The sequence below is a fragment of the Nylanderia fulva genome, unplaced genomic scaffold (assembly GCF_048542155.1).
Source record: "Nylanderia fulva isolate GAGA-0341 unplaced genomic scaffold, ASM4854215v1 Scaffold57, whole genome shotgun sequence".
Classification (NCBI taxonomy): Eukaryota; Metazoa; Arthropoda; class Insecta; order Hymenoptera; family Formicidae; genus Nylanderia; species Nylanderia fulva.
In genome coordinates this window covers 711,837-737,746 of record NW_028190665.1, presented here as the reverse complement: position 1 = coordinate 737,746, position 25,910 = coordinate 711,837, and the positions used below count along the sequence as shown (strand labels likewise).

The window sequence follows — 25,910 nt, the reverse complement described above, 5'->3', positions numbered from 1 at the left end:
TATCGCTTTAAGTGGAATAAGTCGATCGTAGTTGAGAAACTAACCGACGAAACAAGTTGAGCGAATGCCCGCTGGTGAAGGCAGCACGTCAGCTCGTAGATGTTGCGCTTTGTCTTACGTCATCTGAGTACAAGTATTTACAACTTGTACGACCATCGAGCGAGCCTTGATCGAGTAACTCTGATCCGACGCGAGCGAAACGGAAACGATCTTCCTACGTTTCTCCTCGTAAACTGTCTCGCGTCAAGTTTCTCGAAGAGCCGATATCCTTTTAGCTTATACATTCATGAGTCGAATCGCGTTTCACAATCAGAAGTCTAATGGAGTTAATAGATATTTAAATTCGAATTTAAGTATAAATATATATACATATATATAATAAAAAAAAAACATGCCTAAAAATTACAAAATTGTCTTATTTGTCAATATAAATATGATGTTTTTTAAATCGGCCAACAGAGCCAAAGCACGAAAAATTAATTATTCGGAATTGTATCTCTTGGTTTGAGATCACTAAGTTCCATATATAAATTAATCTCGAAACTTACATATGGAGAAATAGGCGCGAAAAATATAGGTCCGAAAAGTCGCTAAAGCGGGAACCTTTAATTTATATCTATTTAATTCTTCGTGCTTTGGCTCTGTTGGCCGATTTAAAAAACATCATATTTATATTCTTAATATTGAAAGTCGAAAAAAAATTTCTTTCTGATCTTATTTGTCTTTAAAAATTTTTTTTCGTTTTTTGCCCGTAATTTCTTGATAGAAAAAGGTAGATAGTTAGAAAAGAACACTCGATCTGAATACGTCTAATCAAAGTTAAGGAAAGAAATACCAGAGGCACGGGAAGACTCTATTCGGTTCCTCCAAGTCCCACTTAAGATAAAGCGAAGTGCACTTTACAGCGAGAGAATCTGACACTTTTCTCCGCGAATAGCTCTCCCAGATCTCAAATTATACTCCGATAAGGAGCACTTGCGACTAATGAAAAAATTGCTTCCAGATTGCGATCGTTGCTCCACGACCGTTTACCGTTTTCCGTCACATAATTTTCACGGCTGCGAGGTCGCATATATTGACAATGAAAAAGCGTGAAAACTTCCCCACGGAGCCATTAAATTTGCAAACGGTGCACGAGCTTTCCTTCGGTAAAGCGAATTAAACCTATCGCGTACGCTATTGTAATTTCATTATTTTCTTATTAAGTCTTTTCCGATAATCGTTTTCCGAATTAAGAGATCAAGAGATCATTTCTCATACACTTGTAAATTCCCAGCACGCATAATCCTTCCTTCCTTCCTTCCGATGATCTCGACGGCGATTATTCATTATTAATTGCCGCGCGAAAAGTGTGTCTTGCATATGCTCGTAAAGTGTTCCAGCGGTTCTAGCGCGAAAGTGGTTCACGGCCGGTTCTCTCACGACGGGTATCATTACGAGCTTTTACGCGCTCGTAAAGACAGGAATGGAGTAACGGAGGTGTAGAGCGAGAAGGAGCGCGGCTTGGCTCGGCTCGGCGTAATAGGGGTAACAGGAAGGCATATGGGATATTGCAAATTTGCGAGTGGCATTACCGGAGAGAAAGCATTTATAGGCGCGTGGAGAAGGCGCTGAAGTGAAATATGAGGCGGCACCAACCCGACCGCGAGAACTTCTATCTCGGTGAAATCCAAGCTTAACGCGTTAATAAGCGATGCCGGCTCGTCAACGTCCCTCGTGATTGGAAGATATGCGTAGTATATATCGTGCTTATATCCTGAGACGCGATGTAATATTTCCGAAGGAGTTTCATTAAAAAGCAACAAAATGTATCATATTTTACGAAATAATAAGTATTTGCATTTCTATCGGGGCAAGTCGGAAAAATAATATATATATATATATATATTGAAAACGTTGAAAAACTGTGTTGCCGTAATGAGAAAAATTAAAGAGGGTCGAGGGTTAATTGAACTGTTGATCGGAAACGCTAACGAGATACTTTTTAAATCGATTTTACGAAACTTTGGCTCGTCGGGTTTAAACAAAAGGCTATTTGAAGACAAGCGAGCGCGATGATAAAGATGTTTTACGATCGAGTTTGAAACATAATTTTTTAACGAAAAAATTGACAAAAAATAACAGAGAAGAAGGAAGGAGAGGGTGTGTGCGTATACGAGAGAGGAAGAGGGAAAAAGCGAGCGACGCCCTACCGCGCGGTACTTTAACAAGAAAAATACCTGCAGTCGTCGAGCAATTTTATTTACAATGGTTAAACGAAATCTTGAAAGAATGTAAGCGGCGGGACTCGTAAATCGCATCGCGGAATCTATTGTACCTTGACTTAGAAAAATAAACCCCGTTACATCACCGTCGGGCGCATCGGATACGCGCGACTGTATAACTCGAATGGGAATAAGCGAGGTAAAATGAGGTAACGTTTTGCATTCTCTCCGCTTCTTCACAATGAAGGAGCATATTTTTCAAATACAAAAACCGTAGAAAAAAGTCAGCCAATTAATTAGTACGCGCGCGAGAAAGAGAGAGAGAGAGAGGAGACGTTAATGGCGACTATTAGCCGGGAAGTTAGCGCGCGCGCGCGCGCGCGTCTGAAAAGCAAGCGAGCAAATACAATCGTCGAGAAAGACGTCGCGCGAAAGCCGCCGGGTGAGACGGTAAAGTGAATGTAAATACGGCAGGCGCGGCTTAAGCCGTCGCCGGATGTCCCGGGAAACGGAAATATTTGCGGATGTGGCTTTGGTGCCGCGCGAAAGTTTGGTATTCATTTAAATGGCGATACTCGCGCGAGTTTCTCGACTACGGTAATCAGTTTAAACGCGATTCTGTCGACATTAGTTCGCCTTGTATATTTGTCGTGAAATTCGCGTTAATTAAAAAACAATTTTTCAACGAAAGATTGGCAAATTGGCGAGAAAAAATACAGAGGAACGAAAAGAAGGGAAAGAGAAGAGAAACCCTTTGACAAGAAAAATACCCGCAATCGTGTCTGGCAATCTCGAAAGCTTGCGGAGACTCGCGTTTAATTGCTAGCTAATGACAATCCGCATCTAATTCTTTAGATAGGAGTTTCTCACGGTAATCTTATGTAAAAGCGTGGTAATTATTCCGATAATACTTGAACGACGCGATAAGGTGCAAAACTTTTTTCCTTAAAAGAAGAATATGTATATTTTTCGCAGATGCGTAAGACAGATATAATACTAATAAATAATTCATTTTTAAATATAATTATTTTTAGTTTTACGATAATGCTCGCTTTTATGTCAACCTTTTATCGTTGGATGGAAAAATTCAAAGTTGCTTTTCATCGCTAATTAAAATTAAACAGCACTGTCGTGTATATATATATATATATATATATACTTTGCTGACTAAGAACGAAAAGCGCAATGGGACTTGTAAGTTTGTCGTAAACGTATAAGAATCCTTTAAATTGCCTTACGATTGTCGTACAAGCTCGCTGATCCGATTATATGAGGCGAAGTCGTGAAATTTATCGGTTATCGCTTCACCAAGTCCCGAGATAGTTATCGGTTCGATGTAAGAGAGCATCGTTCTCCGCGATCGTTTCCTTTTGCGCGCTAATTCTATATAAAGAAGATGTATAGAATAAATGCGAAAGAAGGAGGACGATGGTGTTAACTGTAAGAGAAAACTTGCGCGAGAACCTGATCCGCGGCGTTATTTATCAACGACAGCGATATTCGGTTAACGAAACGACGATTACAAAACGGAAAGGAAGATTTGACGTATCCAGATGTTGTATCCGTTGTGTAAACGCGCTTACTTCTCCCTCTTATTTCTCTCCCGGATGATGAGTAATTACGCCGCACGAAGAAAAGTACAACGTTTTCTCTCCTTCTTTTTTTCCAGAAGAAGGACGATCCTCCTCTTCGCGCAAGCAGGTGTGTATAGTCGTTACTCTTTAGGATCATTTGTTCAGCCGTTGCGTTAAGGGTCAGGGCTAAGAATGATAAACGAGCCCCTCGTTCCTTCTCCGGGTGTATCTTCCTCCACCGAGATCACTTTCGAGGGGAAGTATAACGGGGCTTCTTCATACCCTGTAGGAAGGGTAAAGAGAAATAGGACGGTCCCTTCCATCGTCTTAATGCAGGCGAAATTTCGAGGGACAACTCCTTTTAAGCTCGAGGAGAGCTTAAAGGGGAAAATTCGCGAGGTCACGTCGCGTCGCTCGCGGGACGATTTAAATCAATTCGCGTCCGCGTAAGATAAATTCCCGGACTGACGTTTAAGCGATCGCGAAAGTTTTTCATAGCGCGCCGCGGTACCTACGTGCGATATGGCGTGGTACGAAAAGTTTGCTCCTTAAACGATCCGATACGGTCGGCAAACTTCTTTCCGCGCTCGAGGAGAATGATTAAATCGGGTGCCGCATCGCGAATGATATACGTTCGCGCCGACCGTACGTGCGTTCGATTCGATCGGCGGGTAATTACTTACGTAAACTCAGGAGCGAGCTGCTCCACGTCGCTCTGGACTCTCTCTCTCTCTCTCTCTCTCTCTCTCTCTTTGCTATCATCACGAAGGCGAGAGAAAAAGTTGAAGGGCGTCGTTATCGAATTTAAGTTTGCTCGGTATAATTTCGCGGAAAGCTTTATCTCTGCGCGGGGGAGGGGGAGGGGGTAGAAAAGCTTAGCCCGACATCGGTATCAACCAATCCCAGGTGTTCAATTGGCGCTCCGCCAGAATTTAAGCTCGGCTTAAATTTTGCGCAGTCGCTGCTCTACCACTACTATAGTATAGGTAGTGCACCACTACCAGCACACTCCTATTACGGTAACTGGGGCAGATTCGGATTAGAATTAACTAATTGTTGCGTACACCATCCTAATTAGGCGAAATTCCCGCATGCTCCACGCACGCTAATATTTGATGGGAACCGCGGGATATCCGTGCGAGAGGAAGTTCGATCTATTTCCGCGGCACAGACATGCAATCGCGATGTCTTATAATCGATGGCGTGTTATTGTGGTAATAATCGGGAGAGAATCGCGTAATTTAGCGCTGTGAATAAAAGAAAATGATAATAAGAATATTAAGTCGGCTCCCTTAATTTTAAAAACACGATCTACACTTTCTTCATCTCGGCCAATAGAGCCACACGCGATGTTATTGCGACAATTAAGAAAGAAAGAAAATTTGGAGACTGAGGAATTTGTATCCTACGATTGGGATCTCAGAAATTTTCCTTGTTCCTCTCTTAACTTCCTCTGTAAAGAAATAGGAGAGAAAAATATTGGTATTTGGCTGAATCGGGAAGATCGGGCTGAATTCGGTTGACTTTCGGACCAATATTTTTCTCTCCTATTTCTTTACAGGGGAAGTTAAGATAGGAACAAGATGAATTTCTGAGATCCCAATCATAGGATACAAATTCCTTAGTTTCCAAATTTTCTTTCTTTCCTAATTGTCGCAATAACATCGCGTGTGGCTCTATTGGCCGAGATGAAGGAAGTGTATAGATCGTGTTTTTAAAAGAAAATGATTTTTTTCAAGCCGCGACGAACCGATTACATCGAAATGGACTTACCGATTACATTTAAATGGACTAGATGACTCATGTGGGGCGTCGTGGAGACCTGGCACTCGTAAATACCGCTGTCCCGATGCTGCGGATATTTGATCTGGAGTGTCCAGTCGTCCGAATGGGCAGTGTGGATCGCGCGAAATCGCTGGTCGTTCGTGTACGTGTAACGGCCAATTGTGAGCAAATGGACGTCTCTGTGTCGGACCCACGATACTTGTAGCGTCATCTGCAAAGAGAAATGAGCTCGGAATTAGGGCACAAGCGTAAGAAAAAACAGGGAGAAGGAAAATCACGAATGATGAGTTCCTATATACGAACTCTCCTCTTGAATCTTTCGTGCCCGGTTAAGGGTTATTCATTATTACGCCGGGACATGTAATTAGTGGCTCGTTTGTGTCTGGCGTGTCCGTAATTAGTAAAATATCGGCCAGGACTTTTAATCACGCTCCCAGACCGGAAGATCTCGACGCGCAATGTCGGCGTTTATCATCCAATTCAAGTTTTCTTCTTGATAAACAAGCGCGCGTATAATAGAGATACGAGGAAACAGATGTGATGTTTCTCGATTCATATAACTCGTGAAAATTTCTCGTATCAAATACGCCGCATCCTGCTCTTCGCGAGATAAAATAATCGATTAACGTGAACAAACACGTGGCTTTTATACAAAAATTAAATTAATATTCGCGAAAAAATGAGAACAAACACGAGAACCGAATAATTCGCGCTCGTTCATTCGAGAGCAGATTATACTTTTTTTTTGCGCTGTTGAACCGCATCTTTTAGCATTTGTAAGGCGAAGAAAAAGATTCGCGCAGATTGATATCCGACGTCGACGATTTCTCAGCAACGGGTATACCCGCGCAATAGAATAAATTACAAACAAGATCTAAATTCGGAGCAAGGTGGGATATACGACGCCGCATCAGATACAACTTTCGCGCTTCTTCCTCTCCTCTACGTACGGGAGGAATTGATAGAGTCGCTTTGCATATCGTTGCGAAGTTGGCGTGCGAGATAAAGCGCTTCGTGCCATGATAATTGGACACCCGTGAGCGGCGACGTGTAAATATTTGTATCCTTCGAGCGGGGTCGATACGCATCGCTCGAAAGATACGAAGCTGCGCAGCACATGTGGCAATAATATATGTAACGCAGGTCAGATTGCATCCTCCATACGTTTGTTACGTTTTGTAACGCCGAACAAATTGAATGTCGCGACGCCAATCAAAAGCTAAGTTCTGCATCGATAAGGTCGGAGGATAAATTGAAGCTCGGAATTATATTAAACACGAGCGAGCAAACTTGGGACAGAATTAGAATTAATCGAGTTTGCCGCGATACTCCCATCTCCTTGTATTAACGTTCCAACTCGAAACAAATATCGATGTACGCGAGGTCGCGCCGTCTTTCCGCGCTTTTCAATTTTAATGCCCGTTTCAATTCCCGTCTTTCATTAAGAACGCCACCGCCCGGGAATCCCCGGGGAACCGGGTATACATATATAACCTATCCCACCGCCATCCGGGATCCTTATCCAACTCGCCTCGTAGTTTCCAAAAGCTGACCCGGACGGCGGTCCTGCCGGACGAATACGAGTTGCCGCGGAAGTTTCGGCGACCCGAAGATGTGTCCCGTTGTTCGAGAAACTTGCGCGGCGATATCCCGAGCAGATAAGGGGCGGACGGCCCTTTAAGCCAGATAAGGACGTCTTCCTGACGTCCCCTCGACGACGAAAGGGCTCCCGAGTACGAAGTAAGTGGATACGTCTGAGTTTGGTCGGACAAGAGAGACTCTGCTTTCATACCGTCTTCGTTTTATCGCGCCGGTTATGTTTTTTCTTTAATTTATGGTACGTGACGCAGACGCCATAGAAACTATCATGGAACTAGAAGGTTCTCTATCCTCAGTGGTTGCCGGGGTTTGCGGACCGTATATAGCGGATCCAGGACACCGGCGCATCCTGGTTTCCGACACCGAGCTGCATAGCTAGCTAGCTAGCTTTTGCATACCGATTCCGCTGTCGCCGTACGATTTATGTGAAATCCCTTTCTCCTAGAAACTCGCCGAATGTAGATGGACATGGATTTATATTCTGCCCTCTGATAAAAATCTACCGCGAAGGACAGAACGTTATATTGAGAGGAGGATAATGTACCATGTGTAATATATTTTATTTATTTTGCATGAAACTTTGCAATATTTTAATTAAAACGAAATTGTAATGATTAAAGAAAACACGATTGTATACGAAAAAAAAAAAAAAAAAAAAAAAAAACTAATATCGCGCATTTCACGTACACGCAGCTGAACGATAAATATTAACGTCATTCTTTTCGTGCAATAAAGCGGTAGTGTGTCAATTAACTCGCGGAAGTTACGTTCGCTTCTCGTCATAAATAAATGAAACGACATTATTTTCCGGAATGAACAGCCACACTGTATGACGAAGAATCGATCAATCCGCCGACGCGCGTTTCGTCGCGATGCGATGTTATGTTACTCGACGTTTGAGTTATTGGAATCGACGTCGGGCGAGATTAGCACGTTAGCGCCTCGCTACGGCTCGAATCAAATATCGCGTACGAGTTTCTCCAACGACGGAAAATTTTCGATGAGCTTTACGTCGCGGCGGGCTTGATCGAATTACCGATTAATTATCCGACGTAAACAAATCCCGCGCGTAAGAAGATTCTGACCCAATTTCGCGCCGGGATGGGATCCGTGGCACGGAAAGGCGGAAAGTAAATTATTCTCTCTCTCTCTCTCCTCCTCTTTATTTCATCATGACGTTGCAGCGAGAAATCCGAGAAATCAGAGAACGCATTCGACTCGCGATATGATATGCTCTATTGAGAAATACAAATCGTTACCCATTACATGAGGCCTCCGGCACGATGTTACTCCGGATATAGCGGGATCCGATCATTAATTCGTCGGATTGATTTGTCACAGTTACGCGAACGATTCTAATAATTATTATTTCCGAGCAATCGGCGAGCGATATTTGCATGACATATTTTTTTCATTATTTTATTTTTTAATTTTAGATATCCGACAGACCATTTCAAATAAATACGTATATATCGCGGAGAAATTTTTTCAGGTACTATTTTTTTTATTAGTGATTTGAAAAACTTTTAATTGTAAGAATCTAGCGAATCTGGGTCTCTAAAAATGGAATATTTTTTAATATCGTGTAAACATTTTTATTTAAATAAACAGACAAATAATGTTTTAACTCGTTGAAAAATATTTATTTTTAATAATGAAAACAAAATTGCAAAACATATTGAAACAGGAGAACAATAATGGTGTTCTAAATAATCGTTCGTGTATGGTATAGTCAAAATTCATTTTCGATAAATTATTTAAAATAAAAAAATAGACATTTTTTAATTTTTTCTCTTGCAATTGTTTATTTCGATCAAATTCTCGTTGCAATGGGAGATTGTTGGATTTAAACGATGCCAACAAAGTGTTGAACTGAAAATACATTTGTTATAATGTGATCGACCGAAAGGAAACGTGCAATTACACGATAAATTCGATATTATGCCTTATTTCACCGGATAGAGCCAGAGATATTTGCTTTCACAATCAAATGACAAATATATGTACCGCCACATCACTCGATTCTGATCTAAAGATGAGAAAATGAGATTTAACGATTAAAGATTAATCATTTTACGAAAAATATGTTTTTGACGTGTTTTCATATGATATGGAAGATTATCAGTCTAATTATTTTATACGCGTGATAGACATTATTACGAATATATTAAACATCAGTAAAAAAGTAGTAAAATTAGATGTAACGAGATAGTTTGGATCTCGAATATATTGGTTGTTTATTTATTTTCGACTAATTAGTATTCTCTATCTTTTTTCCTCTTCTCTCTCTCTTACTTTTTTAATAATTCCTGATAGTCATTTGTCAAATTGTTCTTCGTCCCTTTCGAAATGTTACGTTTAAAGTGTAATCTGATTAATGAATACATTTGAAATATATATCAATGAAAAATTGCTTTTCTATCAAATACATTAATCAAAAAAATTACTTTTGTATCAAATGTCACATAAATACCGTGTTTACATATTTTATCGGATCACGCGATGTGTAATGTTATTCACGCGCGGACGACGCAGTTTGTCGATTCGCATTCGTCGTTGATTTTCAGGTTTATCTTGAGACACTCATCCCGAGGGTCAACGCGGGAACGAATAATCTATCTATCCTACGGGATTATGCGTCCATACCCACGCAATTTCTTCCCGACAATCTACATTCACGTCGTCCGATTGAACCGTCCACGAGGCCATTTTTATCTCTCGACGACTTGACGCCCTTTGTAGAGAACATTTCTACCTCTGTACCTCGGACAAAAGTGTCCCAAAGATCTTATTGTCCTATCACGTTACGAGCGATTACGAACGACGGCGAAAACCTGCTTATTGCTCGCTTTTATCGTACGTTGCTCGCTACTTTTTTCTCTTATTTTTTTTCTCTCTCAAGTCATCTTTTAATAAATTTATTTCTTTTATTCTATTATTTCTTAATAATAATTTATCCTTTAACAAATTCTTTTTTAATAATTTATCTTCCTAGAAATTGTTTTTTTTTCGCTAATATTCTTCAGCCTAAAAAGGCACCATAAAAATAATGTAAATAATTGCATAAGGGGAGATTGCGAAAATGGACACGATACAAATTAATAATTTGATATCGTGAAATTGTGCAGCGATAATTAATCCTCAGTTACCACTCATTCTTGGCCACCCTATTTTACCACTCATGTGTTAGAGTAACCCAGAGTCTTCTTTTGTTTATATTTCTGGATCTAATGAAGCTATTTTGAAGTATTTTTTTTTCAATCGATACACCAGACAGTAAGAAAAAAGCATATATCGGTACAAATGTCACCAGATTTCTACGACTCGAGATATTTGAGAAAAAATAAAAAGTGATTTTCTAAAATTTCGAAAAAATCATTTTTGACATGGGTTAACGTAACCCAGAGATGTAACTGAGGGTTAAATAATTAATTTTATCCAAAAGGAATGACCCAGATCACATCCCAGATGAAATACTCGTCGAAACGCGACGGGAGACACAATAATCACGCGGGAAAAACACGCGGACGTTATGTACCTAAGGGACGGAATACGCGCGTGCATATATTAGCGCGTCTCCCTCGTATATGTATATATTTTTTCGCCGGTTTACGCGCGTATCGTCGGCGCTAATTGCCACTGTCGCGCTCGGCTGGAACAGGAAGAGAGCGCGTTGTTTTAGCGCGTACCGGATGTTGCATCGTATACGTATATACAGATGAACGCGACGATATACAACGGCTGTGTCCCGTCCGATAAGCCTCTCACGAGGATTACGATGTCGCGCGCGGTTCGCGTTACTTCCACTCCTCCTCTATATTCCCGTATATTTTTCATCATTCGCGCGATTTTCGCGATCGCGCGCGATCAACGATTACGTGTATTCGATACGCGCTCCGATCTTTCGACGAGAAAGATTCGACAGTGAGAAAGAAAAATCGGCAAATAAAATGCTGATCGATAAGGTAAACTCTTTTTTTTTATGAGAGATTAGAGATGAGGGATAAACAAGTAAAAAAATGTCTTTCACGATACAGGTACTTTGAAAATGTTATATCGTAAAATTATGTAAAAATTCGAAATATTTTGTAGAGCGCGAGAAATATTTGGAATATTCTCGTCTCAAAGGAACGAAACAATTTGTAAAACTCACTTTCTCCTCTTAATCACATAAAAGATATCTGAAATAATCAAGTTTGGAATAAGTGTTTGTAGCAAGTGTGTATATGCCGACACAACCGAGAGGTAAAATTATTCAAGCAATCTTATATTGCACGACGATGTCTTTCTGTCTCGAGTATTACACGTCAGGAAAAGGCGGCTCTTCTCTCGGTAAATCCTGAAATAAGATCGCTCGCCTTGTTTTACGCTCAAGTGCCCCGAAATATTCCGAGACTTTCCAAGTCGCAAAAGAGGTTCGATAGTTAAGGTGCCTAACTACCGTCAATTAATGATCTCTAAGGGCGTAACGGATTTCCGATATCTCGATAGTTCACGTGTCGAATCACTTTCAAGATGCCATCAGCTTTCTCCGTGAAGACGCTTCTCTCCCTCGTTTGCCTCTTGACGACAAGGGAGAGGTAAGGTTTCATCTTACTTCCCTTTCGTCTACTAATCGATAGATTTTCTTGCGAAGCCCTCGCCATGGTGATATCCCGACCCACTTATAGCATCGCTCTTAATTGAGTTTTCAGGATTAAACGACCGATCGATTAAATGCACATTGACCTCAGTTATCCCTGCATTGTTAATTGCAATCAACTAAATGTTAATTTATTCTCGTCTATTTTTGTGTCATGTATGTGTATTCTTATACGCGTCATCAAACGTGAAACAAACTCGCGCTAAATTTCTGCATTTGGAAGATATTTGTGAATAATATCCTCTTTCTATAGCTATTCTTATATTATGTTTTCTCTCTCTCGAGGGGGTATATAAATTTAATCGTGCATATGGAATCAATATCTGGAAATCAATACCGCAAAAAATTACTCTCGAGACTATGTCTCGACGGAAATAGATATATGAATACGTGATATGCTCTTTTGAATATTTATATAAAATTATCTATATGTCTCTGATGCATGTGTCATTGTCATTACATGAACTTAAGTATTTAAAATTTAAATTTCTTTTTGGGATACCATCTCTTATTTAAATTCTACCTCGTGTATTATATAACAGAAAGTTTGCTCAATTTTTTGTCGTGACTTTTTTCTTGATTTTTTCAGATGTTTTTGTTCAAAATTCCAGGTCAAATTAAAGAACTGTTGTAACTTTTTAAAATAAGATTACTTATTGTGTGTGTTGCCTAGCGTTTTAGCATTCTAAATGAAAAAATACTACGAATTTATTTATAATAGGATAAAATCATTTAAAAAACAATTTTTAAGAAAAGTCTCCGAGAATAAGTTACTAATAAAATTTTATATACGCATTTCCTGTTTTTTGATGATATCAGATGCGCATATGCCGATATCCTTTTACATTGTTTCAATATTCTTTTAAATTTTGCATCGCGCGCACTTTGAAGAAAAATCATATCGACGCTTTTTTCAAAATAGATTTGCGTCGCAAATATATATATATATATATATATATATATATATATATATATATAATATATTGCATGTCCGCTGCATGCAAACCGACCTAGCAGGGTGAACGAGGTTACGTTAATTTTGTTGCTATCACAGTCGAATAAACGCCGGTAGAAACGCTTACGAGGGTGAATTGTCAGCGAAATTTCCCGGCGCGGCGCGTGCATACAATAAAATTGGAAATCGGGCGGGCGCGCTTTTCGCCACCACACCACACCCGGGTCGCGACAAAAGTGCCGTGGCCGCGCGTCGGATTACGAATCGCTAAATACATAGATATAATTCATTGCTCGTTAGCGGCACTTTGATAATTAGCCCGACCGCCAAATTGCATTTCGGCCGCGCGAATTACGCGCCGTTTAATCGCACCAAGTAAATTCGGCATCGCCGCACACCGTCAAAGTATTTCTGTTTCTTCTCCCTTTCTCTCCTCTTTTTCTTCTTTTTTTTTTTTTTTACATATAACGCGCGCTTTGTGATGAGTTTGAAAGGCCGACTGTATGAGAGGAGAAGGAAAGGGGAGAAAGGAAATTAAAGCATATAGAAAAATGGAATTATATCTCGGCGATATATATGTACAGGTATAGATATATATATATAGAGAGCTTTTTTCTCTCTATATATAAAGCTATATAATCCGAGAGCAGGCGTGGATGCAATTATTGTATGCAATATTTAATTTTTATATTCGGTATCTATAATAATATAATTATTATCGCGCGTTCGGCGAGACTCTATTCGGCAGATTTTATTTGCAAAAATTGTGATTTTCTCTTTCTCTCTCTCTCTCTCTCTCTGCATTACAAAATTGAGATATTTTTAAAAAAATATATTTTATTTCGTAACAAAGTTTCATACTGATAGAGTGTTTATAATTTAATTAAATTGAATATGTTCGATTTGCGTTGTTTGGAATGGCAACTGGTATATTGATCACTGAAGATGTATGTAAAATCCAATCTGTGTGCACATAACTGTTTGTAATTACCTTGTAAAATTAATTATAATATATAACATTTTTACAGCGTACTTGATAAGGACCGCAAGCTGATGGTCGAAACGTCGTTGAATAAAATGAATAAAAATTTGTGCTAGATTGGTCGCTTAAATTTATCCTTTCAAAATTATTGAGAAATTTTATTTTTTATAAGCATTTAATAAACGTGTCGTCGCACGCGGGAAAAATTAAACGTTTATATATCGATGGTGGCAACGAATTCAATGCCGTTAATGGATATCATCCAAGTGGCAGCACGTCGATTATTTACTCCCACTTGCCTTTCCCCTTATGTCTCTGCAAAACTGCAATCATTCGATATTTCTCGTCATTGGACGGTACGTTAATTCCGCGACGCGACATCAAATATTCCTCTAACGCGATGAACTCGGGTGTCGATTGTCATTAAAGCTCGCGATGCATACCGAAAAAGACAATGTTCGCGAAACAAAGCGAAGGGAATTAGTCGGGGAATTGAAATGGTCGCCAAGCACGCACGATTCTCGTCAACCCTCGGCGGAGAACCGTGCTAGTATAAAGGTAACCGAGAGAAAGAGAGAGAGAACAGACGGGGGATGAAAAATCACGAATAATTTTTATATAAAACGATAACGCGCGCACGTTTGCGTTTAAGCGGCGTTCGCGAATCTTGCAGAGTTTGCCCCGTAATTTGCGAAGATAGACACGCGAAGACCGAAGCTCGGTGCACGCACGCGGTGAAGGACCGATGATGACCGGCCATCCCTTTCTTTCGCATCCCTCCTCCTCTTCTGTCCGATGTCGCTGAATCGACACGTTCCGTTCGATGAATTCTAAAGCGTCCAACTGGAAACCGCTCGTAGCTTATCAGTCGCGAGACGCACCGATAATGCTCCGCGTGTCCTCGCGCGCGTCCGCTTCCGGTATATTGTGTGTATCGACTCGACGATGTACATACATCGACTATATATCGATACGCAATGCACTCGGCCGCCATCGATACTCAATTAAGCGGCGCCGTTAATTATCGCTCCCCGAATACGCATCAGAGTTTCGCCACTCTTTTCGCATCCGACCAACCGAGCTTGTTTTTCCAAGCTCGACTTTCAAGATCCACGAGATTTTCCGCGAATATTAATTTTATGTACAACTTGTTCCAGAATATTTTTATTAAGCAACGATTTATATCCTTGACGAGTATTAAATTGACCCTTTTTGTTCACGGCGCACCGAGAGAGAGAGAGAGAGAGAGAGTTTCCAGAAAAAAATCATATGGTATACAAAATAATAAAAAAATAAATTAAAAACATGTTTTACATTTCGTTGATGGATCTTTTGACGAGAGACTTTTGCGAAAATTCTGATGGTAAACGCGAGCGGAAAACCGCGGCGGAAAATACGGAACACGATATAATTTATCCGCGAGAAACGTTCTCGTTCCAAGCTACGAATACTTGAATATTTAATTATGCGCGACAAGTTCAATTAGCAATTATCGTTCTGAAGTAGAGCGCATTCGGTAGCGCATAAATGCTTGATGGCCGACAGTTCCCAAGTCATCGCGCTTTTACATCCTGTAGTAGGATAGACGGGGTTAATTTGATCCTATTTGGCGAATGCGGTATGCATTGCGGATGCAAAAGGTCAAAGGGCATGTTTCGCTCTGCGTTCGATCGATTAATTCAAAGTCGCGATTAAGCGCGTAATAATTAAATGCGCCATTAGCGCGCATCTCGTCTAGAAAAATTGCGACAACATGGACTCAAAAATCGACTCGGATCTATTCAACGATGCGTTTCTTGTTGATGCACAATGTTAACGAGAAACTCGCCATATAACAATAAAGCAATTTAACTCGAATTAAAATGTTATTTTATGCCCCGCACAATCATTCCGTTTGATGTTTCGTCAGGCAAAATCGTATTTCCCGGACCAATTTCAATGAAAACCAAGAGAAATGGCAGTTGGAACGTAGTTGTTTTTCTCGAAAAAGCCTTTTAATTATTCGCGGTTCGAAACAGATACTTTTATTTGTCTCCTTCGCGAATTCTCTCTCCTTTCGCAAAAAAAAAAAACCCTAACTCAGCGGCACATAGAAAGTTGTATTATTCCGACAAGTTTTGCTGTCCAAAGTGTCGTCAAAGCAAAAGTGCCCCGTAGCCGCGCCTTCACCTTTTCCACGTCGACTCTCCGGAGATTACTTTTATTCCAGCGTAAAAACGACTTTCGACGCACAACACAATGTGCCCGCACGGAACGAGATCGCGAATAAACGTGCATGCACGTTTGTGCTTTACAGTTCAACTGGCAGAAATGTGCTAATACAAGCAAATGCCAGCGCGGAATATCGTTGCAAGATCCCGAGAAAGAGAAACTTTTAAAAATAATTTAAATATTTTATATTTCTGGCGAAATAATAATATTATTCGACTAATATCAATGTAATAATATTTACTGTGGACCAATGAAAACATTTATATCAAATTATTTAGTTCGAAAAATATTTTTTAGACAGGAAAAAAAAGAAATATCCGAAATGCGGATTCTTGGTCGATTGATCCTGTCACGGAATCTCTTAGGTCAAGGAGTTAAAGTTGTCGATGGCGCGTCGCCGTTTGGGGAAATCGCACGACGTTCCCGCGAGCAAAAGGAGAGAGGATGGAAGAAACGATGGCGACTCGAGGGAGACGGGTTGCGTGTCGCGAACTAGTTTGTCTACCGTGTGTTATCGGTTAACCATTTGTCTTCGGTGGTTACAGTGCTCTCACTACAGTCCTTTACGGCGTTTCGCGAAGAAGAAGCTCTTCGCTTCTCGCTATATATACCCTAGGGACGAACTCAAAGGACAATGTTAAAAAAGGGACAATTTTTCGCTCTCAAGAGAAATGAAAAAAAGAAAAACCTTTAAAGAAATTCAAAGAAACGACATTAATAATGATTGAAGAAATAAGTAGAAACTCGTAAAAGCTTTAAATAATTATTATGTGAAGCAATTTTTATAAACAGCAATAAAAATGTGTTATCAAGGCACAATTTGATATTATTTAATGTTTGTGAACAAAGAAGGGCTGTAAGAGCTATATTAAACAAATTGCAGTTGTCAAATAATCTTAATAAAATTCATTTAAAACAAGAAAATAAATGCATAAGCAATAAACATTTATGTGTAGATGATATTAATAAAATGTATTTTAAAAAGAGAAAATAAATATATAATTTATTTTCTCTTTTTAAAATACATTTTATTAATATCATCTACACATAAATGTTTATTGCTTATGCATTTATTTTCTTGTTTTAAATGAATTTTATTAAGATTATTTGACAACTGCAATTTGTTCAATATAGCTCTTACAGCCCTTCTTTGTTCACAAACATTAAATTTAATAGAGCTTATTTTTATTTGATATTATTTATTTCTTTGAAATTGTAGCCTATTACAAGTCGCAAAAAAAATTTAAATTAAATCAAAAGATTTTTATTACTAAAAATAAAAGAAGCTAATTCTATTAAATCGTAAGAAAATCTGAAATAATAATTCTATATTTTTTTATAATTTATTATGCAGCATTATCTTTCAAATTGACAACTTGATTCGATACAAGTTTCAGATTTCTCAATAATTTTTCTCAACTTTTGCGAGGGTTTAAGCATTTTTTCCTTTATTAATATATACTTTCAAGTGAATTGAAAAGATTTTTCATATTACAGGAAAAAATCGTCCTTTTTGACGTTGTTCTTTCTATATAGTTCTTTCTCTCGTCGCTCCCTCTTAAACCCTCTCTCTTTTGGTGGAGTAAACGTACCGCACGACGCGTACAGGAAATCCGATTCTTCAGAGTCGGTCGCCACCATCGATTTATCTGCGCTTACGTGGCGACCCGCGTACTAACCAGTAAAGGATCAGATTTCGGGTTAGATGCTCGTGGTGTATTGTGCTCTTTCAGTGCGAACTCTTTCGGATTTTCTCGCTCAGTGCGCGTTCGCGATTTTCAGTGCAGATACGCATAGTGCACTTCCCGCATTGTGCGGAAATATGTCGCTGCATCCGCGATGGGAATAATATTTCGAAAGAATATAGAGACTCGATGCAGCGGAAGAGAAAAATATATTAAATTGATATTCAAAATTAAACTGGATCGTTAAATGTTACGAGGAAAGAATGATCGTTGACCTAATCAATGGAGAGGGAAAGAGAAAAAGGAGGAATGGTTGCACTAACCGAGTACATCCATCTTACAGTTAGTTATCGGATCGGACAGCGGAAAATGAAAAGTGCATCCTCGACGTGTTTACCTGCGCCACTATTCTCTTCTCTCTCTGAGCCGTCTCTCCTAATATCGATACTTAATGAATTTTATCGGACAAACATATAAGAAGAGAGAAAACTGAAAAATTACTCAACTATCGCTGAGAAAATTGGAAAGCAGATACGAAAAGCACGCGCGAATAAAAGAAGCGATGAAAACTCATCAAAAATGAATCGACCCAGAAATAGCAGTGTTTGGGCTTTATGTTATTTATTTTCAATTATGTTATTCATTATCAATTTTAAAATTTTCATGCCTCATTTACCTACAATCTTTGTTCGTCATTTATTATAAAAGCTACGAGATTACAATGCAATTTTATAAATTTTCCAAAAATAATTTAAACATTATTATAACATAATATGTGATATTACTTGTCCCATAAATGCTAATTTCATAAAAATTATCGTAATAATAATAACATACAAATTAATAATAATATCCTCATGATATAATAATAATAATAGACTTTGAATGACTAAATCGCGCCTTTTCGTTGATATTATCGTATATTTTAAAGAACAAAGCATATAGCGGTTTTTGAAAATTGGTTTGCGAGTTTTCAGCCAAAAATATAGTTTCCAGATTGTCCACAAGAGATTGGAACGTTACGACCGCGAATGGAAAGTAACTTTAAGATTTTATATCTGCTGCAGTTGGAAGAAAACGTAGAAAAGTTCCCTATTCGGTTCGGGTTCGCTGACATCGAGAAGTATTTCGCGAGCGCAAAATTTCATCCGCGAAGGTACGTTTTCAACCTTTACGGATACATTTCCGTCATGTTCCACGTTCCGTTTATATACACGTATACATATATGCGGTGAGTTGACAACAAACATTCGAAAGTGAAGACGTCGCCGGAACGAGAAGAGCAATTTGAATGGACGAGAAAGCAGGAAGGAAGGAATAGCTATAGCGTGTGCAAAAGTACAACGAACAGCTGCGGAAAAGTTTGGCGCGACGTTAGAAGTAAGGCGAATTAAGACCTTTTTAACGAGACAAGCATTTCTCTTCGTGCATAAAGTTGTTCTCGTATGTAAACGCACACGCAGGCCGCTATAAAATAACGCAACGTATTTAAAATATAATTAAAATTATGTTTAATTTCGCAAAGTTTCGAGGATGTACAGTTCCAAACACATCTCTGTTTCACTCGCCTATTATTAGCTAATTATTATATATGTTACATTTCGTGATAATATTGCATCTTGCGATAATATTACGTTTCGCATTTTGTAACGTTTCTATATACCGGGTCGACGTAAAACATGCGAATACACACACACACACATATATGTGTATATGTATGTACACGCGACGAGTTGCTGCAGCGTACAATTTTATGCAGAGCGACGCGTTAATCAAGAAAGTCCGAAAAAACTGCCTCTGTCCTTCCTCGTTTCTCCGTGCACAAACGCGACTTCTTTATCCGTTATTTTGTCCCATCCTCTCCATTATTGCATTATGCATATCACACGGCCGGCTGGACGGTAATCACGCCGCTCGGACACTGTTCGGACAAATCATTATAAGTACAATTAATTAGATCCGATTTAATTTAATATTTTATTTTGAAATCTGTATCGTCGAACTTAATAATATTCGTCATTGAGTTTAAGAAAATATGAATCTTCCTAAATCCCTCCAGAACAGCCGTTATGAAAGGTCGAATTTTAAGCAAATATCCTCGGTAAATGTTATCGCGCTAATTTCTATAGACACCGTTCTCCGCGTACTTATTTGCGCGCCTTTTTTGTTGTTTTCGCGTCCACATTACAAAGGACACCTATGTCCTCTATATATTTATATGTATTTTCTCCTTTATATTCTGTACTCAAATATTATAAATCTGTCGAAATTGTTCCCCCTTTTTATACTTATTTGTCAAAACTCACGAATTGCCGTTCGTCAACGGCAGCAGTCGTCTCTCAGCGTTCGATCAGAATAAATCGATTAATACGACAGAGTTCTCCTCAAATCACTTTCCTATCCACCTCGAGATACTTCGACGTCGCCAGTGCCGGATCTCGCGTTTCTCTCAACAGACACGTATGCAAGAAGAAATTCCGTGGCAGTTGGAAGAACAGTTTCCGACATAAGAGGAGGATGCAAAAATAGATCGAGAAAGAGGGGACGCGGTCAGTATACTTTAAGCTGCAAATTGTGTAACCGAAAACTACTTAGTATTCAAGTCGCGACGTCTTTTCGCCCCTTCGTTTTTCGCTTCGGTCGCGTTGAGACCGGAGAATGGAAATGCGGATTGATCGATAGTCCCTCGCGAATTGCCGCAAAAGGATTCGGCGGTCACTCGGTGAATAAAGCGGACGAGGGGGAGAGGAGGAATTTCCCTTCCCCCAATCGTCGTAGTAGTGATTCAACGTAAATGGAACTTTTGAGCGGCCAAGAGAGTGCACGGAGCAATACTAAAACTCTCCCTCCCATTCTCTTCGGGTTTGCCACCCTCGTTTGTTTCCGCTCCTATACGACCGACACGTGCCTCTCTGTTTCCTCTCAATCGTTGTCCACCTGCGTTTCGACCACCGCCTCTAAAGTTAAAGCTTCGCGTGTGTGTTTCGTCAAATGAGATATCTTTTTTTGCCGCGGCAACCTAAATCGACTACTTTTGTTCGAGAAAAATCTATTACGAGAGATAGTCTGTCTCACCTCCATGCGTTTAATAATTTTTATTTCGATAATAAACTTTTTCATTAAATATAAATGTTACAAGACAACCTACCTATTTGCTTTCTGTAAAATAGGTCGATGTTAATGGGATGCTGACCATGACTGTTTTACCGACTTTGAGTTCAAGTGCTTTTCTTTTTATTGGCTATACAGATTGAAAAATTCTTCTCTACAATTAAAGTAATAATGAACGGGGAGCGCTGTAATTTTGTATAAAAAAAAAAACAATAAAAGTAAAAAAATTACAGTTTTTTATCGGCCTCTTGCATCAGCTCATAACTATACTTATTTAATACAAAAGTTCTGCAGTTTATTTGTGCACAAAATATGACGCTCCCAATAGAGATGACGTGAAAGAATAATACAGAAGTAATAAAAATGAGATTAAAAGCTTGTATCAAAAGATTCTTCAATCTGTATATTCAATAAAAAGTGAACCTAACCTAACTTAAAGTTGGTAAAACAGAACAACGGCAACATCCCGTTAAGTGTCCTGTCTCCTCGTATCGGTCTACAGGACAATTTTTTTCGCCGGTAAATATTGATCATCTACAAAAGTCAATTTCGAAAACGTGAGTCGCATCGCATCCCATTCTTTCGTGATATTTACGTTTTGTCGCTGAATAACAACGCGGATGTGTAAAATGGAGGAAACAATGCGTTGTATATCTATACGCATAAAGTCTAGCGAGGTGAATTGCGTTAAATTATGGGAAATCGAACAGTTAAATCACGAATACTGCCGTCAAGTTTTCGTAGCAACAGAAACCACCTGATCTGTATACATTGCTTTCTCGTCGGAAGCGCTTTTAAAACAAGCCACGTAAGCAAAATTCGGAGATGATATATATCCAGATGATATACAGTAACAATAACTGAAGCTTGAATTTACGTAATTTTACAATTATGCTGCACAGTCACGCACACAAACTTATCATCGCCGAAGGATGCAGTAAAAGTAGTTCACCGAGTCTTTTTTGACATTTGGACGTTCGTATCGTGCACTTGATTACGTCTCCTCGATTACACGATAATGAGAAGCAAAGTTTCGTAAATGTATTATAATTATTGTCATCAAAATTTAAATTTTTTACTAGAATTAATCTAAAGTTTATAGACACCCATTATACAGTCTCCCGTCAATTTATTATGACATGTTAATAATGTAATTAAAAATGTACTTTTAAATTATAACGTAATAGCGTAATTTTATAGACCACATTTAATGCGAATTTATTTCTGAAAAGTGACAACGGTGACATATTATACAACCCTGTAATTGGCATTAATCTGTGCGTTGATACGAGTACTTAAAAAGTCGTGTAATAATTATAATAGTAATTTAATATATTTTCCTGGCAAAATTATCGATAAAATTAATTGAACGTGATTATAATCGTATCAATTTTTTAAATATTAAAAACCAAAATTGAACGATATTCTTATTAATCGGTATTTCTTAGAATTATTTTAATCGTCAAATAAGAACAAATTATTTCCTTCAAACTGGAAAAGAAAAGAAACCTTCCATACACATCAACTGCAAAAGTGGAGACTTAGTTAATTTATAAAAATTCAACATTTAATAAATGAAAGAAAAAACATTAATTGTACCGATATTAATAAATTGACGAGGAACAGTACACGGGAAGAAAATTTAATACGACGCTATTAAAGAAAGCTCGAGATCGAATCGGGTTTTAAAGGGGAAACGACGGGAAAAAGGAACCGGTTAATGCGAGCGGAAAATTGCGGAAGTGCATTCAAATTCGGCACTCGTTGGGTCTTCTCGTCGTGATATACATACTCGTATATTAAGCGGCGCAAAAGCGCGCGTGACACGCCGCGCTTATTTAAAGGTCGAGTTCGCGAAGCGCCATGTAAACCGGATTTCGCGATGTAAGCGCACTCCGCTGTAGTCAAGCTGTAATCGCGCGACCGCGTCGTTTCTCGTCGCAAAGAGCGCTTTGATGCCTCGCGCTCTCCCCTATGTAATGCGCCTTAATAGTTGTAGAACCGGAGCGGGTTGCCCGCGTTGTAATCCACAGATCGTGAAGCAGATGGAGTGTGTACCTCCGACACTAAACGTACATATATACATGCTACCTTAGCATTCTGATTATGTATAGATTCCGCGCTTCGACTCTCTCTCTCTCTCTCTCTCTCTCGCGCGCGTATCGATAAACGTGTCGCGAAATAATTTAGGGCTTCTACGAGAGCAATTCAACGACGTCGGTAACATGAACGTTGAATTACTTTATAAATTATTACGCGATCGATAAATCCAGGGAAAATCCATGGAAATATCACGCGGCAAATATACATATATGTATATATATATATATATATATATATGTTGCGTGTTCAATAGAATTAATAAATTAAAATAATATCGTGAGAGCGTACAGAATCGGAGTGTTATTTATAAATGTTTCCGCGTGATTGTTATCGAATAGATAGCAGACGGCTGCTACTTTTACTTTAAACAAACTCTCTAGCGAAAAATTGATATTTTTAACATCGGTCGTGCACCCAAGAATAGGTTAGCGCTTGGACTTGTTTTATTTTTAAATATGGGCATAGAGAGAAAGAGTAAAGAGAGAGAAAAGAGAGAAGGGGAAGAGGAAAGGATGATCAATAATCTCTGTATTATTATTATACTGCATTATTCGTTGCTCGGGATTCCTCCTTCCACCATATAAAAATAAGCACCAAGAGCATCGTCATGCGCATGGAAAACTATTCGTTTATTTTCGTAGAGCCGTGTTACGGTATATTGTGCATACACCGTGTTGACGATTTTATACGAGCGCAGAGATACAGATCCGTACGAATATATTGTATATACATATATATATATATATATATATATATATATATATATATATATATGTATTTAGCGTTTTCGCATTCTCTATCTATTCTCTCTCTCTCTCCTCCCACGTCGATATTTCCACAAACAGCGCTTCGTTTCGAACGATACTGATGTTGTATCAAATTGAATTTATCCGGGTTTACTACTCGACACATAATATACACGTGATTATACCGTTCACAAATAGATCGAATTTCCAACAATATAGGATAATGAAGTGACTGCATTATTCAAAGAATTCTGTGCCGTTCGTTGCGTCCGAGATATTATCATATGAATATTCAGCTCAATTTGCAGAATCTTTTATCAGAAAATTACACTTTACGTCGCGATGGCTCTAGAGATATTTGACATCTGTGTGATTGGAAGAAACGGTTTATCAAGTGTAATTGTATTTGTACGAAACGTCAAATTACCGAGAAATTAAGAGATAACTGCGAAGACACGTCTATTAACGTTACCGTAAAACGTTATATAACGAAGTTCCGAAAGTTCCGGAGGTCATTGAAAGTAGGTACAACTTTAGATCGATTTCCGGCATGGTGCAGGCACTTGTTTTATTTTCGTTAAAATTCACTGTACACGTGCGAGGTGTCACGAAAATCGAAAAAGTCGACCGCGCGATCTCGGACCTTTTACGATATTTTAACCACGAAACACAGAAAGAGAGAGAGAGAGAGAGAGAGAGAGAGAGAGAGAGAGAGAGAAAGCGAGAATGAAACGAGCGCTCTCGTAAAGCGACCAGGCAGCCAGGCGCGAATAGAAAATTATGGTTTTGGAGAGGAAAAGCAGAGCGTCTTTCTCTTTCTCTCTGAATTGCGAGTTTCTGCCTGGCTGATGGTCTTTAAGCACCAGCGCGAAATTTCAGGTGTTGTAGACCCGACCTAGCGCGTCGGTGGTCCGGAGTAAAACGATCCGTGTGCGTTAAATTCGAAACGAAACGCGCAGGGTGGCGAGGTTTAATGTTTCTCTTGATCGGCTCCGGTTCTCAATTAGTGAGAAGAAGGGAACGGAGAACTCTAACGTCTGTCTCGAGATTCTCTCGCAGTTCTCCGGAATTCTTGCGGAGCGATTAGATCGGCGGAAGAGAGAGAGAGAGAGAGAGAGAGAGAGAGAGAGAGAGAGAGAGAGAGAAGGTATATGCACATGCACATGCACACGGGCATCCTCTAAGATGTCTAATAAGAATTCCGGTTGGGCGCGACGATAAATCACCGCCACCGAAATTTGCCGAGAAGATATTGGCTTTTGCATTATTGGTTTTTGCCTCGCGCGAGCATTCGAGAAAACATCTGCATCTCTTCTGCTCATCTCTATTCGTTCTTCCGCATAGCGACGCGAATTCTCCGACGGAGCAGCTGTTTCCTTTAGTCGGCGACGGATTCGCTGAAAAAGAGTCGCGGCGAAATCTCTTCTCTCTCTGCTTTCTCTACTCATCCATCTGACTATTTATATAGGTTCTTATATTTAATATCTCTTACTATCCGGCGAGGAGTCGACGACGTCTCGACTTTTTAAATGGGTTTTAAAACGACAGGGAAAAACTGAGAGAAAGCTTGGTTTGATTTCGGAGCAAAGCCGTTCCGCCCGAATAAATATTGAGTGAAATTAATAAAATGCTTTGTATTAAATCTATTTGATGTTTATCTGATATTTATCGGAGTGGTTACTGATTTGTTGAAATTAAAAGGTTTTGCTGATAAATAATTCGGTTAAAATTATATTAAATTGTGTAACATATATTTCGTTAATTTTAATCTCTGTTTGACGTACATCAAGCGCATCAATAATTTGTTTGAATTTTCCTCTTGGTGTACGCATTTATCCAATATATATATATATATATATATGTATATATGTATATATAATTTGTACATTATCGCATTAAAGTGGAGAGAAAATTTTGTCCGATTTTTTATGAAAATTACGAAATAATAATCTAATATTCGAAAGTTCATAAAATAATTTTTATCACTAATAATTCAAGAAAAATCGGAGCGAGATACGCCTTTTTCCCCTGGAATTCCGTACAACTCCCCTAGCAATGTCGAGCCTTCTGTCGCGCGTCACGTGATTTGGAGATTCAAATAGCGATGGGAGATTCGGTGCAGGATCCAAGATTCTAAGGAAAATAAAGGAGAAATTCGTGGGCAAATGCTTTCCAATTTTCTCGCGAGCAGCTGTTCCGCGACGCCAACCAGACGCGTCGGAAGGAGCAAAGAATCGTTTGACAGTTTTCACGTTCACGTCAGATTCGAGATTCCGGAGGAAGCGCACAAAGATCGGCTGGGGAGAGAGACGG

At 39.1% G+C, this 25,910-nt stretch overlaps 2 protein-coding genes across 6 annotated transcripts in view; one reads left to right on the top strand and one right to left on the bottom strand.

Moving 5' to 3' along the window:
* Window positions 1–25,910, bottom strand: part of LOC114942317 (neurotrimin) — a 341,341-nt gene that overhangs the window by 101,527 nt on the left and 213,904 nt on the right. For all 5 annotated transcript variants that reach the window (XM_085487535.1, XM_085487531.1, XM_085487533.1 and 2 more), the window contains one exon: window positions 5,552–5,774. In XM_085487535.1, the coding sequence (XP_085343661.1) occupies window positions 5,552–5,774 (223 nt within the window). The remainder of the gene's footprint in view (window positions 1–5,551; window positions 5,775–25,910) is intronic.
* Window positions 19,981–25,910, top strand: part of LOC114942316 (uncharacterized) — a 44,017-nt gene continuing 38,087 nt past the window's right edge. The window contains exon 1 of the mRNA XM_085487529.1: window positions 19,981–20,186. The gene's annotated coding sequence lies outside the window, so the exon portion shown is untranslated. The remainder of the gene's footprint in view (window positions 20,187–25,910) is intronic.